Below are 16,597 nucleotides of genomic sequence, written 5' to 3'. Positions count from 1 at the left end.
CTGCGGCTGTTCATCCTGGAGAAGAGAAGCTGTGTGGAGACCTCATGGCAGTCTTCCAGTATCTGAAGGAGGGCCTACAAGGATGCTTGGGAGGGACTGTTAATTAAAGACTGTATTGATAGGACAAGGGGTAATGGATTCAAACTTAAATGGGGAATGTTTAGGTTAGATGTAAGGAAGAAGTTCTTTATTGTGAGGGTGGTGAGGCACTGGAACTGGCTGCCCAAGGAAGTTGTGGGTGCTCCATCCCTGGCGGTGTTCAAGGCTAGGTTGGATGGAGTCTTGAGTGACATGGTTTAGTGCGAGATGCCTATGGAAGGGGGGCTGGAACTAGGTGATCTTCAGGTCTTTTCCAACCCTAACTATTATATGTTTCTATGATTCTAATTGGATCTCCCCAGCCAGACTGGACAGGATAGAAAGACAAAGTAGCAGCTGCTAAAAATATAACCAAAACCTCCCTTCATCCTCTGAGCTTATGCATACTATGCAACAAAGAGAATAAAGGAACAAGGAGCATTTCTTATCATGTTCCTCACACTGGAATGATACAATCCTATGCATTGCTTGGCTGTGTTTCACAGTAGAGATCTTCAAACTAATTTTTAATAGAAGCAAAGGAAATACAACTGTTCAGGCAGAACTCAGTAACCCCCAGGTCTATCTGTAATATGGCAGATGCAACTTTTTAATTTTGGGAGGTGGGATGGTGAGGAAGCTGAAGAAAGCTGAGGGCTGTAGTTGGCTATACTACCTTAATACTCTAGCCTATATTTTTTAGGCAAGGAACAGATCCTAGGAAATTTGATTTTCATCACTTTCCTGTCATTTAGCAAATAATTAGGTATACTACTGGCAAAGTACATGGCTGCATCTGTCTTGTAGCCATTTCTTGTGTAGCCAAAGAAAACAAAATAGCTCCTGTGCTACTTAGTGCAAAATGTTAAAACTCGTGTGCCTCAGGATGATCCTTCAGTAATGAAATGTCTTTTTAAGAAACTGCAGATTCTAAAACTATTGAAAGCATCTATTTTGCTAATACAGTTATACAAAAGAAATGCTACAGTGGAAGTCTAGTGCCCTGTTAATTTGCCTTATTGTGTACATGCCTACTGAGACAGTTTCTGGAGGGCCGCATGTTATTGCTGGGTCAGCTCACTCTGTGCGCCTGAGCAATACAGGATAGCAGGCATTCAGGGACTGAACTAAGTTTGCCTTGGCATTAAGGTTGTATTACTTTTTAGCTCTGGCATTTCTGGCAGTGTTTCTTTGCACATAGTTTATAATTTAGATTTAGAGATGTAGAATGTAAACAAAAACACAGACTCAAAGTTCAGCTGTTTGGCTTATATCTGCTTATAAAGTACCCTGGTTTTGATGTGTTGAAAAAAAAGCTCAAGAGTGACAGAGTATTGTTTCTATGAATGAAATTTCTTGTGTATTGGCTTTATTGCATATGGAAACTCATTTTAAGCTAATATATTCTAACTGTACTAGAAAAGATTCTTCAGCTTTTTTCCCAGTAAATAACGTGAGTTTTTTTGGTGGTTTTTTTTTTTTAATGTTATTCAAGTCTGTTTGAAGAACAGGAATATTTCTTGTGAAGTGTATATGCATTATTTTGGGGAGGTGAAAACAAAACACAGGGAACACATTATTAAGCTGAATTAATTTTTGAAGGATTTTCTGAGGGTATCTCTGGGTGAATTATGGCCCAAAGCATCAGTGTCCTTAGGTAATTTTTGTTCCACAATTAACTTTCCGATAATAGGAATTTCTTGTCTCCCTCAATAGGTGTCCTCAGCTCGAGGTATCAATGCTTATGGAAACACCTCAGTGGTACAGATAGGTAATGTTTCAGGCTATATTGATACACCAGACCCACCAACGATTATCAGCTATTTGCCTGGGCTGCTGTACAAATTTAGCTGTAGCTATCCACTGGAATACTTGGTTAACAATACCCAGCTTGCTTCGTAAGTGTGCTTTTTATTTCTGTTTCATTCCGATGTTTGTGTAAGCCCATGTATATGCACACACATGCACATACACCTAAGTATATGCATGCCATAGCAGTATTGTCAACACAGTAATTTTTAGCTGTGCAAGAGTAAAGAGGGAGGAAAAAGCACTGAAAGAAGAGGTGATGCAAAGGAAAAGAAAATGCTATAACATCATTGTATGAGATAACATAGTTTATGAAGAGCTGCCTTCATGAAGAGAGCCTTAAACAATGAAAAGCTTCCTTTAAAACTCAGGTTGTCTGATGACAAAATGGAGGCAGCAAAAAAATAGAACTTCTTGATGAAATAGTTTGTAAGCATGTGAATATAGAGTGCAAAATAAAATATTTCCATGACTAAACCTTGTACATCATGATCCTTTTGTCACTTTGCCTTTCTGCTAATTATTTTTCCAATTTGTGTTTTTGACAGTATCCATTACTTTCTTCATAGTTAAGGTTCTGTCAGTGCTCCAGCTATAAATTCCTATTTCTGAACTTTATAACCCAAATGCATAAATTAACTTCTTGTGATATGACTTATTGGCTTTTTTGAATGATAGAAAACAATGAAGTACGTAAACACACACAAAGATATCTTCATGATGGTTTTTGGTTTCTGCTTCTGTTGTAGGTCATCAGCTGCTATTTCTGTAAGAGAGAACAATGGTACATTTATCAGCACTTTGAATTTGTTGCTTTACAATGTGAGTATAAAATGCAGTAGTATGACCTGAACTAAAATCATCTCTGCACTATCTGGGTACAAGCTAGATTAGCAGAGCAAAGTATAGACTCCTCCTCATTATTTGCTATTGCCTTCTCACCACTCCCATGAACCAGGCCTTTCATCCAGGCATCTTTCATCTCTGAGTTCCCTTGTCCTTTTTGTTTGCATGTACATGTTGTCCTGTATTTATATGGCTGGTCTTTGAGGATAGACAGAGTCTTTTTGTCGTGTATTTATACAGTTCCTCAATTTAGAGCTCTGGCTTTCAGGTTGTAGTGCCACATGACTAATCAGTTGCAATAATAACGATCATACTCCACGTGCATACTTCTGTTTGCATTTATTATGTTTATGTGTGTGTACATATTACTATATATGTCTGTCTGTGTATGTGTACATTGTACTAACACACAGAGTACGCTGTAGGATTCCGTAAAAATATTCCAGACCTGTTCCCTTTGCAATAAACTGTAGCACTCTTGCTGGGGTATTTTTATGTTCATGCCTCATCAGAGTGTTTTGATCACCTGTGATAGAACCGAGGGATGTGGAATTTGTTCAAAATCTATAGCCCACTGCACTTGTGACCTCATTGCATGGACTTTGAAGATTTTAAGGGTTAATAATTTTAACAGTTTCTAACTATGCTACTCCCATATGTTTTAGATAATTTAACTTGGATATGGCATTATTGTAAAAGCTTTTGCTATGTAAATATGGATGGTGACATTAAAACATGAAAAATGCTTGGACCTTACTTAACATCCCGAAAATGATATTTTAATGTTGATTAAAATTTTTATTCATCCATTTTAAATAGCTGATTTAAATATCAATTTTTCAATCTATCAAGCATCATTTTTGTAAATTATGAATCTGATTTTTTTCATTATTATTCATGTCATCATGATCCTGAGTTATAAGTCATGCAACTGATTTAAAAGTCAATGTTTTATGTTTTGAACATAATGAGCTATAAATATTGTAACAGCACATTTTCCAATGGCATGCTTAAAAAAAAAATTAGGTTTGTCTGACAGAGTAGAGCTACAAATAACATATAATCTGTTAAAGTGAAGATTATAATTCTCTCATTTTTAAATAAACCTGCGACCAAAAAGATAGGGCAGGGTAAGGGTAGCTAAATTTTTCAGGGTAAGCATTGACAACCACATATTTGCTGCCTTTCAGGGCCAAATTCTGCAAACAGTGAGGTATAAGTGCGATTGATGCTCATACTGAGCACATTTTTTCCTCAAATACCAGATGCCAAGAGGGGCTTTCATCCTCCCCAACCCAGTGAGTTTACAGGTTGACCATGAACAGTGCTGTCTTATCCTTCTGGTTTCAGTCATATTACTTAGTCTAGTGAGTAGCACTAGCATGAATAATACTGCTAAGGCTGACAGATTCAAGTGATGGATATCCCCTTCTGGTTCACATCCTGGGACTCAGTGTATACACAGGCAGCTCCCACATTGCTTACAGCCTGTCTGGTTGGGAGTGCTTCTTGGGACAGCCATGGTCTTGTGAACTCTGATTCTGTGGCCTCACTTGGTCTCTGTTAAGGAGTCCTGGATTTGGGAGGGACCTCGAGGCTCTTGTCCACCCTTGGTATTGGTGAGGGGTTGTGTACAGATTTGGCTTTTGACTGAGAGCAGCCATGCTTTTAAACTTCAGCTGTAATGTTATTTCCTAACATTGATTCTTCATCTCTCAGCTCACTTCCATCTTCCCTCACAAGGTGATGTTTACATTTATTTTATGGTGTTAGCATGTTATTGTTAGGAAAGACAAGAGGAGACATGATAGACTCAGAGTTTAATAGCAAAATGTTTATTGGGCTTTCACAGAGCCTAAGTGGTTGTGTGCTTTTAGGCTTTCCTGTAAATATCTGTCTAACTGAATAAAACCTACTCTTTGAGAAAAAAGGAACAACTATGGAATGCAAGAGTGAGGGACTTGCTCTGCACTTTTTAATCAGTTGCAAAATGCAACAGAGCTACCTATTAGAGAAATGTAAAATTAATTTTAAAGAAAGGAAACTTACCTGAACTTACTTGAATGGTTTGTCAAGGGCTTGCTCGTGTATGTCACAGAACTGGTCTGTGTGTGCATTTATACTTCCCAAGGGTCCTGATGCTGCAGAGATTTAATATTGGGCATGCTGTGAATTTTGGCATTGTTCTCTTTGGAAAATATTGGTGATTTTTGTGCTTAATCCTTCCTGTTGCTGTCAGCTGCTGGTCTTGGTCTTGCCTGCCACACTGAACCTGGTCAAAACTCCGCTTATAGTAAAACTTTTCATGTGTATGTATTGAGTGTTTTGACCTCTGACAAGGTCTCAACGTGCTGAGTCCCTGTGCTTTCCGGGTTAGCAACCAATTTGACGTAGGTGATGTTACCAGTAAGTGCATTTCGATATGCTGAATTAACATCTGTCACTCAGATATGCTTTGTAGCTTTATTGCTGTGCTGACGTTAATGGTTCAGCCTTTGAACAAGAAACCAATAAAACAGCTATATCTCTGTAGTAGTATATGAGGAATTCCCAACTTTTATGTTATATACAGCTTGCTTGAAACAGCTTTTTTAAATACTGGAATTTAAATGAAAACGTTTACTTGTAGTTTTCAACAAGCCAACTTCCATCAAAACTACACTTTGCACAATAGAATGTGTCTGTTTTCCCAGACTACAGCTTAAGATATATAAAACCTGGTGGCATTGCTATCTCCTGGGGCACTGTGACAACCTAGTCAAGCTCCTCCTTTAGAAAACTACAGAAGCTGCTGTGTTTGCCTGTAGGTGCTGGGAGGCTTAATGAGATGTTAATGATTGATACATTTTCTTTAATCACCAGTCCAACCACTTCATAAAATCATAAGCAGGTTCCCTAAAATAGTTGCATAGGATAAGGCCAGTTAAGTGTTGTTCATCTTTACAAACTTGTAGCCAAATGCTGTGACACTGCTTTTTACTTCTTCCCTTATGGAGGACAAAGTAAATCACTGTCCCACATAGAAAAGTCAGAAAAATTAGATGGGAGTTCAGTCGGTGGCTGCAGGTGGGTTGTTACAGTGGGATTTCTGGTACACTGAGGCAATGTTTGTTTTTCAGGATTCAACCTACAGCCAGCAGCTCCTTATTCCGAGTACAGGTTTACCTTTGAAAACCAAAATATATGCAGCTGTAAGAGCAACCAACCTTGATGGCAGGTACCATGAAGGATGTTATTTCTTGTCTTGCTTGCTATTCAGCTCTTGGTGTTGCAAATTTTTCTGATTTAGAAGCAACTGTCTTTCCTCATAGCCTTTTATATGTCAAAATATTGGTTGGTGTTTGGTAATCACTGCCCTCAGCTCTGGGATATCAGGTCCTCGATGATGAATTGAATGCATATCTTGCTGCTGTCCTCCTGATGAAAGCTCTCCTGAATTATACTTTAAACCCTATATTGCTCTTATTTAAGAAATGGCCTCGATCAAGTGAGAAACTCTAGGGCTTTTAAAAGTGGGATGGTTTTGATTTTTAGTCCTATGCAGCCATGACTTCTGAGAGGAAGTATACAACCTGTGTCGGTATGGCAGCTGACTTGCATGAAACCAAATGATTTGATTTATACAATTCTGCTGCTATACTGTGCTGTTTAGTTTTTTAAGTAGTGGGAAGAAACAGGTGATATATTCGGAATGCAGGATCACTTGTATGTGACCTGTTAAGCACAGTGGCTCAGCTTCAGTGTGACAACCTGCATTATCAGTTTGTATGCTTGCCTTACTGTCTCTTAATCTTATCTCATCCGCTCTCCACCCCTACTCTTACGTTGCCAGTTCACCTCATCTATCACTTTGCTTCCTGTGCAGGTGGAATGTTTTGATGGACTACTGTTACACCACACCATCTGGTAATCCTAGCGATGATCTTCGATACGATCTTTTTTTCAGGTAGGTCCTGTGCACACCCAGTATTCTGTGGGTCTTTCCTTTAAAATACAGTTATAAATCTCTCCAATAGGAGTGTTCTAAACTGCCTGGAAAGTCTAAGCAATATTAGCAGGGAGGACCAAGGTCTAGGCTTATGGATAACATGTCAGGACTTGTCTGGTTTGTGAACATAAACATAGAAGCAAGTGCAAAGTCATAAGAATCGTGGAGGTAGAGAACCATATATCCAAAATGGCTCTACTAGAGATACCATAAACACACAAACTGAATAGCTAAACTGGCCTTTATTTTACTAAAGGTACCATTGTGGTGAATGACAGTGATATAAAGCATCGCAGACTCCAGTTCAGGAAAGCAGTTAAGCAAATGATTAAAGATAAATAGGTGCTCCTGCTTCTACTCCTAGCAATAACACTTATTTGAATTTGAACTTTCAGAAACATCTTGGCATATCTCAGATTAAATCTTAGCAGTGACAATTGCTAGAGAGATATTGTCTTCGTTTGGAGTTGCCTGTCTACACTGGGCACTTGAATTAAATGGTACCTTGGTTATAGCTGTGGTGTTGCAAAACAAAACATATTGTTTTTGTAGAAATGCATTTCAGCACAGGACTGTGCAGCCTAACAGGCAGATTGTGGCTTCCCATGTTTCACATTAAGGTGCTGTGTTCTTTTCTGAGGAGCTGAAGCTGAAGTTCAGCAACAAGCTGAACTTGTTGCTTAAGTTACCTTATTCTCAGTTAAGAGCTTCAAAATGCTAATACAGCTGCTCATCCTAGTTTTAATCTTCTCTACAAAAACTAGCTGTGACAAGGACCCACAGACAACTATAATTGAAAATGGCAAGAGCCAAATGGGCCGGTTTTCCTTTGAGGTGTTTCGCTTTGTGAAGCACAAGAACCAGAAGATGTCTACAGTCTTCCTTCACTGCGTGACAAAGCTGTGCAGAGCAGATGACTGTCCCTTTCTTGTGCCAGTAAGTTTCGGTGGATGGAAGCTGCTGTTAATTATCTGGATATAAACTAGGCACACTGGAGTTATTCTGCATACAAATGCTATGGAAGTTCGGATGGCATAGAATGAAGGTGACTTGTAGAGTCTGAAGAATGGGGGTTTTTTTGTGTCTGAAGACATGTAAAACAACTGACAAATAGGGCAGTGAATATTGTCATCCAGACATAGAATAATACTAGACCTGCAAAACGCAGGTTGTTGAACACATGAGAAATGAACTGTTTGCCTTTTGGTCCTTAATTCATTTGTAAACGTTAAAAACTCTGAGATAGCTTCAGAGCTGATATTCTTAGTGTAGCATCTAAGAAACAAAATATCCACAATTACAGTGGACGAATAGACATATCTTAGAATGGAGCTTATGGAAAACTTAAACTTGTAGTAAAGTGCCATTATACTGTCAATGAAAATTTTAAAGTTTCTGATGGGGGGGGGGGGGGAAATTACATTCTCTATAGTTAATTACCACCCTCCTTATAGTTTGGAAACTGCTGTTTTGTTGAAGTTCATGAAGTTGTGTCAATTAAATATTATTTCACTTTAGGAGTGTCAGGAACAATAAATTTATTTTGGAAACTGAAACATCTAAATAAACATATAAACACAGAATATTCTGTGATGTCTTCAGAATGCAGTATCGTTTCCTACTGAATGACTTCCCATTTAGAATTTTAAAATGCTACCAGTTCAGTACACTTCTGACATTTCGTATGATGTTTTATACTTTTATGTTACACTTTAAAATAATTGTTACTATTGAATTGATGTGCTGAGTTCTTTCACAAGAAGTTGAAATTAAAGAAATGCTCTTGGTTGGAGCATACTTGAATACCCTAGATAAGTTAGAGATGGTAAAGGTGGATTCCAGATGACATAATGCTGGGGCTTGTTTTAAAATGAGTCATTGCTATTTAGAACACTATGGAGAATGTGCTAACTTTAACTCAAGAAGCTTGCTGGGAGAAGGATTGTAGCATGTTGTTTATCCCTAGTCAAGCAAAACATGTTTGTTGGGGAAAACTGTCTGTAAACAAAACTTTGAGAAATTAACTACTGAAAATTTAATATACTATAAGATGAATCCTGTGTACAACAGCAACGTAGCTCTGTAAATAAAGTAATGCAAAATTCAACAGGAAGTGAGGCATTTATAAGATACACTTCCAAGGAATACCGTAGCTGTTTTTATTGCAAAGTAATTTAATGCATGCTAAGGAATAAAATCGTAGTTGTAGTATTGCTTATTAAAGAGTTTACGTTAAAGCAGAAAGCACAGAAGGGCAATAATTCCACTCCACTCTGAAACTGTGATTGTTTTGATTAACTGCTCAGATTTGCAGTAACAGAGAAAGAAGAGACGCTGGTGGGAGGACAACTTGGAGCCCTCGGAGCACCTCTGGCAATGCTGTAATCTCTGCTGGCCCCATCATTACGAGGAGTGGTAGGAATGAACAAACTTTTACTATAGACTGCAGAAATTCCAGAAACCTGGAGAAATATTTTGCAGTTTAATATAAATTTTCAGTGACTTAGGGAAAGGGTGGATTCTCCATGAGATTGCTGCATTATTTTTTTGTCCTTACTGTTGGAGTCTTTGGTAGAAAATTTGAGCTAATATTTCTGTTTGTCTCTCACATGCTTCCTTTACCACAGTAAAATCACTGTGGGATACTGTTATGCACATAAGGCCATTATAAAAGCCCAAACTCAGTGGGTTGATGACTCTTTTTTGTCAGATTTCACTGACGATAATGGAATTTAAGGTACTGTGTTCAGTGTTGCAATTTAATTTGGACAGATAATGAGTATTCACTGTCACTTTGTATTCACCATTTCTTCCACCTTCACCTCTGGATTTTTATCTAAGTGTTGCATAAAATTAATACATGCTATGTTTTGCCTTCAGCTATAAGGAAGAAATAGGGCAAACACACTGTAAGTTCTAAATGGAGTGAGCCAAGATCTACTCTTTTAAATCCCATGACTTCTGTTTTTATTGCCAAAGCATTGTTTGCTTCAAAAAAGGCAGCTTTAAATGCAACCTGCAGCTTTAAATGCAAATTCTCTGAAAAGAATTTGAGACTGCTGTTGACAAAATATTTAAATATTTGAAAAAGTCTAAGAAATTTTGTTTACAGATATTTATAAGTAGTTGCAGTTAAGCAACTGATTTCATCAGTCTTAGATGCAGAAAGCTGAGAGCAGGACTGAATTCCATCTGAAATAGTTAGATGGAAATAATTTAAACACTTGAGAAATAAAATCCTTCTTTACATGCAAAGTGATCGCGCCCACGTATAAAAAGAGAACAACTGACCTTTCAGAATGCAGAACCATCTTCGCAAAAGACTGTTTTTAGAACAAATACCCTTTGTTATAAGCAACATTTCTGCAATGAAAATAAGCGTTTTTTTTCTGCATTATACATAGTCCCAGTTGAGTTGCTGCCATCTGATTAGTCGAGAGAAAGTGAAAAGAACTAACTTCAAAGTTGCATGCATGACTACTTATGGGAAATAAATGACAGATTTGCTCAAACATGTATGCTAGGGAAATGTTGCCTTGGGCAAGGAATGGAAACTAGATAAAGCTTGTTATATGAGCAACCTTATTAGGCGATATAGCTTATGATTCAAAGGCTGTGAATTCTATTTTTACAATAGAAAAAAAAGGGTACTTATCAATTACCTTTAAATACTGCATAACTTCAAGCAAAAACCTTGGCTTAGCTCTTTAATGACCCCAAAGAAAGGGTCAATGATTTTATAATTTCATAATTTCATGACAACTGTTGAGGTTTTTTAAATGAAAACATGAATAAGGCTGGAAAAGGAAAATAATATTTTTTGTTTTAGGTATCATCTACTTGAGGTATGTCGCTAAAGCTTTTTAGGTTAAACATATTTCTGCATCTCCATATTATGCTTTTGGAGCATCCCACTCCTGCTGTCAGGAGGATGGTTTGATGGGAAGTATTCTTTAAAAAATGGGAGTCAGTTCTGAACTCTATCACAAATTTCCAGAGTGGCATTGTGCAAGTCCTGTAATCTGACTTGCACTTCACTTTTCCTTCTGGAGCAGAAAGAGGGAATTAGTATTTCCTCCCGTTGTCCCTTCCTATTGTGAAAACAAGCACATTAAAAATGTGAGGTTCATGAATACTATAGTCAAGAAAAGAAAAGGGGAAAGGTCATGAGAAAACTTGAACAGAATGATCTGGTTTTGGATGAGGAGTGCTGGCTTACTCTGGTGCAGTGCTACATGGAGTGCTTATACTATTTTCGAGGCCAGGTCTGGCCCAACTTTAGTACAGATACATTTGTACAAAGCCCATCAAAGCTGCTGCACCTGACTCACCATGGTACGTGTGCGCCAGTGTTAAGTCTACAATTGCATGGACGCTTCAGTTCCCTCACAGGTTGGTGCTGCATCTGTCTGGGGCTGGTCCCATGCACATCAGTGTCGGCAGAAGCACCTCAAGTTAGCCAGGTCTTGCCATTACTAGTCACCAGTTGTTCTGGTAGCAGAGCTGTTCATGCAATTACTCTGATAGGAACCGAATAGTGCTGCTGCAGATGAGTAATGGTCCTCCTTCTGTGTATTTCTGAACTCTTATTTCTAATATTTTGTTCTTTTCAGAGAAACTGTATTTTTGTTTTTAAATCTAAAATAAGTCATTACAGGAGACACACACAGCAGAGAATGTTTTGGTCTCTGCGTATAAAAACAAAGCAGGTACCTACTTGTGAAGGTGAAATTGTGTAGCTTTTGATGGATGTCTCGCTTAAACTTTTAAAGCAGCTGCTCAAAACAAATGTATATGTGAGTTTGCTTACAAGTTGCCCAAAAAACCAAAAAGAGTGACAAGAAATGTAATTCTGAGATGAACAATGGTAAATAAGTAAACACTGAAGACAAGATATAGATGTTTCCCTGAATATGATGTTGGTGTGTAACTGTCAAGAGAAAAAGGAGAATGGGAAAAGGGAATTTCTGTAATCATTTCTGGTCCCTGATGTATTTTGCCTTGAAAAACTCAGGTTAACTTTTTTCCTATACAGATCATCATGTAATCTGATTTTAACAGTGTGTATAATATTTTGCTTATGGTTTTATTTTTATTGAGGGACAAAATAGAACTGGGTCACATTTTCAATGAAGAGGTTCCTGCATTAAGGTGGGGGTTTTGTTTTCTGAGGGGTTTTTTTTCCCCATTTTTTTGGGGGTGTGTTGTTTTTTGTGTGGTTTTTTTTCGTTTGGTGTTTGGTTTTTTTTTTTTTTTTTTTTTGGTGGGGTTTTTTGGTGTGGTTTTTGTTGGTTTTGTTGTGTTTCTTTTTTTCCTGGTGGTTGTCGTTTTGGGGTTTTTTTCCCTCCACAGGCTATTAAGTAACTTCACATGGGTGCGCTCACATTACAAACGAAGCAATTTCATGGTGGTGTCCTTATTCTACCAGAGGTGCTAAAAGCTACTAGTCAGTGTTGCAAGTATAGCTGATGTGTTTTGAAAATAAAACTAGGACTATTGGCTTTTGTGTTGCAAGGAGGGGAGCCATAGGCAGAGGTATTTGTAAAATATAATACATCCCATTTTTGTTTTCTATAGATGAGACGCCAACCAACAATTCACAGCTTGGTAAGTTAACCAGACTTCAAGAAACGTAAGAGAGGTTTTATGAGTGAAACAGAACTGAGGAGATATACCATTTTGATTGAGCTCTATGCACTCAGCTGGAATGATTTTCTTTTTGGCTTTATATTTTTGTCAGTTAAAAGAGTCAATACTGACATACTGTAAAGAAATCAATTGGTGAATCTGGAATGCTCAGTTTAATTTGTGTACCTAGCCCCACCAACACAGAAATTTGTAATTCCTATGATGGAATTGAAATGAAAATCTGCGGCTATGACATATGAGGGTGAGGGAACATTGCAACTGCCAGATGGAAAGTCAGACTTAAACAGTAAAATTTGCTCATGTCATGCAGGAGTAGAGCAGCAAACTGGTTTTTATGGTGCAGTCCAGCTCAGTTCAGAGCTCAAAGTCAGAAAAGCTCTGCTTCAGCTCCTGTTTTCCTAGCATTTAACCACACAAAGAGCCTATGGAGAAGCTTGATTGAAACTTGTGGTCTGCTAGGGCAATGAAGGAAATAGCCTGTAGGGGAGATCAGGTCTTTAAGGTTTTAGGTTGCTTCTGCTTTGGGCACTTGGAGGACTTGTTTCAGCCTGTTACTGCTCTCTGCTGGTAACGAGGAGTAGCTGATGACTAAGAAAAGATAGTCAAGGTAACCAGGTGGTCCATTGGGCCATTCCACCTTACACTTGTTCATAACAGGACTGAATGGCACTAGCAACCTATCCTGTCCTGTGAACTCCAATGCTATTTATTCTCTTCTTTTCTCAACTTAGACCACATAAAAGTGGCTACCTTTCTTTTCTGGCATAGAAACAAAGTTCTCTCTATAATGAGCTGCTCCGTGGTGTGTTCCTACCCATGGATATCATTAAAGTAATAAAACCCAAATTCTTCATCTGCTGCACACAGCTTGCTATGTTAATGGCTGTTACGTTGCCTTCCCATCATTCTTGATGATGTTGAGGGCAGGTGGCTGTTTCTGGGAGAAGCAGTCTGGATTCCCATGGAGAAGCTGTGGTGGTGTTTCATTTCACTCTCCAGCAGTGGTAATGGCAAACACAGGTCTTAGGCAAATGCACATTGGTGCTTTGGGTAGCACCTGCCACTCAAATGTGGGTATGTTTTTCCCTTCCTGCTTGAAAAGATGGTATAGGCTGAATGTGTGTGTTCCAGTATCCAGGGATTGGTTCATAGCCATGTTACCTCTTCTGAGAATTGATAAATGTGTTTAGAAGCCTTCTGTGAAGGTATACAGATAAACTTGAAGTATCTCAGATATATGGTGCTAGATATGCTTGCTAAGGGTTTATATACACTTTGAGTTGAGATGTGAATACTGATAATCAGGGAAGAAATCCTTTCATTAGCTCGATTAGGCCACAAATCCTTATACCTTTGCCTTGATAGTTCTTGGACACCAATAGTCTTGCCTTAAATAGCACAGATTAAGGTCAATCACTAGCGTATGAGGGATTATGTCTTATAAGTATCCTTACTCTCTTTATCCATCAGTATCATGGATATTGAAAGAACTAATAACTATTTTCAATGTATATGTAGATAAGCTTTATCCGAGTAGCCAGGTGCTCATTCTGAAGTACAGTTTTAGTCCCTTCATTGTAATTATTCTGTATATAGAATATTCTGTATATAGAATATCTTATTATATCTGTAAATATTCTGTATATTGTAATGGAGAGACGGAAGTGTTTGGCACTGCTGAGAGATTGTAACCAGATCTTACCTGTGCCTTTTTGTTTTCCTTGCAGATCACCCAGATGGACCTCCTTTCCAGCTGAACTTAATCACCACTGCACTGATTTCAGGTGTTGTCATCCTAGGAATCACAACCATTTTCTTTTTCATATGTTCCCTAACTCTTCTGCACAGAAAGTGGCCCAACAGTTCAGTTTTGACTGGCATCCGAAACCCAGTTTTCAACTGAAACTGATGATTTACTTGCACCTTTTCTTTGGAGCTGCCTTTCTTGTCCATGAAATATGATTCCATTAAAAAATACTATTAAGGCAATGCTCCATCTGTATCCAGCTTCTATTCCAGCTATTCTGTATTTTTATTTTGCTAGATGATGTTGTGTAGGTAAGCAGCAGTGATATTGGTAATAATCCTAGAAAATTATGAGAATCTCAATTGCGTTTGTGATCAGACTGTATAACATCATGCTCATGGGTGTGCTGACAACAGAGCTTGTTTCTCCAGCTTCCCAGTGATGTCTCAAAGGTGAAAATACTCAAGGTGAGAACCTTTCCAAACCTGCCATGCTTACACTAAACCTGACACATTCAGAAACATTCATAAGTTCATACACACCTACTAAGATAAGGATCACTTCTATTTTGTCATGGTACTTTTCACAGATCTGAAAACACGTTTGTGTCTCAGGAGGACTTTGTTTTATTCTATCTTGGATAAAAATATCTCAAGAGAGACTTAGAATAAGTAATTTTTGCTTACTGTTCATTTGGAAATGTTTTCTTAGATGTATCTTCCGCTGAATTGTGATGATATCATGTGAAGGGCGTAATTTGGTTGAGTATCTTTAAGTCACATAGTTTAAGGCAAACTGCAGTTGGTCCCAGGAAACAATGCTGCAGTTCTTAAGGTGGAAAAATCTTTTCCCAGCAAAATCATTGAGTGAGAATCAGTGAGGACTTTAAATCTAACTAGCGTTTAGCAGCAAGTTAATTCTGCACAGAACTGCCACATCTACAGCCTTCAGTCAAATTCTAACCCCAGGAACTGCTCCAAGGGGAAAAGTATTCCTTCTCCTGCCCGATTCCTTGAACAGGCAAGCTAATACAAACAAGTAATGCCTGAACTTTCCTCATACAAAACTATTTTTGGAGCACAACTTGGCAGTTGAGAAAAAGTCTCATTAATATCCTAATTTGTAAGGGCCACTTTTGCCCCATGAGCTTTGCAGTTTTTGGATAAGGCTTTCCTTTCTACATGTAGGGTTGTAAATCAATGCTTATTTCTTTGGCAGATTTCCTGCATGGATGAGGGGAAGAGGGCAACTAGAGGGATAGCAGGTCACAAGCAGTACTGTACTGTTGACTCTAGTTAATCTGATAAACGTCACACTTAACCGAAGTGAGTGTGAGTGACCAGGTATCCTCAAACAGGAGCATAGGGCAGTCAGTTTTATGTAGAATAGACAAAAATGCCGGTACTAGAGGCCACTGTAGACACAACACATATTAAGCTGGACTGGATAGATGGTTGGGATTTTGGCCACACGTACAGCAGTTAATTTTCATTTTTCATGTACTGTATATATTTGCCTAGAAACACCTCATTGATGTTTATCATCATTCTGTGTTAACCATATCTGTACTTTCATTGATGTGATGCAACTGGCTAACAATCAGGGCTTTTTGTCTCTCCAGGCTAAGGACAAATACAGACATGTTCTCAATTTTCTCTGATCCTGCAAATGCTGTATAAAGGCCTGTTGTTCACAAAGTCCACTGTGCTGTGGTATCCCTTACAACCCACACTGTGCCTCTTTTCCTCCAGTCTTAATACCTCAGAAACATTTTTGCACTTCAGGGGTTAGGTCTGATGACATGTAAAACATGATTATTTAATAAACTTATTTGAAACATTCCAGAACGGATGCATTGTCTGAACTGTTTTTCTCCCCCTGTCAAATTTTTACAGTTTTGTACATGCGTTCAGTGACCTCATTCTACGAAGATGAAAACTGGACATGCATTTTTAAGTCAGTTTGGTAAAAGCTTTCAATATGTAGGATAAATTAATGCAAGTATAGTTTTACTGGCCTTTAAAGGAGGTCAATAAACTCTGGAGATTTGTATCCCAGTCTGGAGATAGATAAATTCAGATAATTTATTTTAATTTACTTGTAACGACAACCACAGAAATTCCATTAATGTAATTACTACTTCATAACTAGCAGCTTTAGCTGTAAGTTTCCAGTGATGGAGATAGATAGATATTACCATCCTTAGTAAGTTGTTCCAACACTTAATTACTGCCTTCAGTACTTTTATAAAGACTATTTCTAATGTGAATGTGCCCAGCTTAGCTTGCCAGCCATTAGAAACTGTTGTGTCTTTTTCTGCTAGAGTGAGGGACACCTTTTTTTTCTAACACAAATCTGTCACAATTTAGTAGGACCACAGGGGGAAAAAAAAAAAAAAAAAGTGAATGGTGGTGTAATCTCCACACACACAGCCCCCCTAAACTCCACCAAACCGAAAAAGCCCCAACAAAACAACTAAC

General features: G+C 38.1%; 1 protein-coding gene across 1 annotated transcript in view; it reads left to right on the top strand.

Annotated features, from left to right (window-relative positions):
- Positions 1-14,273, top strand: part of LOC115603964 (zona pellucida-like domain-containing protein 1) — a 33,118-nt gene extending 18,845 nt beyond the window's left edge. Inside the window, exons 4-11 of the mRNA XM_030476527.1 lie at positions 1,795-1,976; positions 2,637-2,709; positions 5,853-5,950; positions 6,599-6,679; positions 7,486-7,657; positions 9,028-9,136; positions 12,299-12,328; positions 14,098-14,273. Coding sequence (XP_030332387.1) covers positions 1,795-1,976; positions 2,637-2,709; positions 5,853-5,950; positions 6,599-6,679; positions 7,486-7,657; positions 9,028-9,136; positions 12,299-12,328; positions 14,098-14,273 — 921 coding nt within the window. The remainder of the gene's footprint in view (positions 1-1,794; positions 1,977-2,636; positions 2,710-5,852; positions 5,951-6,598; positions 6,680-7,485; positions 7,658-9,027; positions 9,137-12,298; positions 12,329-14,097) is intronic.
- Positions 14,274-16,597: the final 2,324 nt, after the last annotated feature.

The sequence above is a fragment of the Strigops habroptila genome, chromosome 2 (assembly GCF_004027225.2).
Source record: "Strigops habroptila isolate Jane chromosome 2, bStrHab1.2.pri, whole genome shotgun sequence".
Lineage (NCBI taxonomy): Eukaryota > Metazoa > Chordata > Aves > Psittaciformes > Psittacidae > Strigops > Strigops habroptila.
This window is presented reverse-complemented; position numbering and strand designations above follow the sequence as displayed.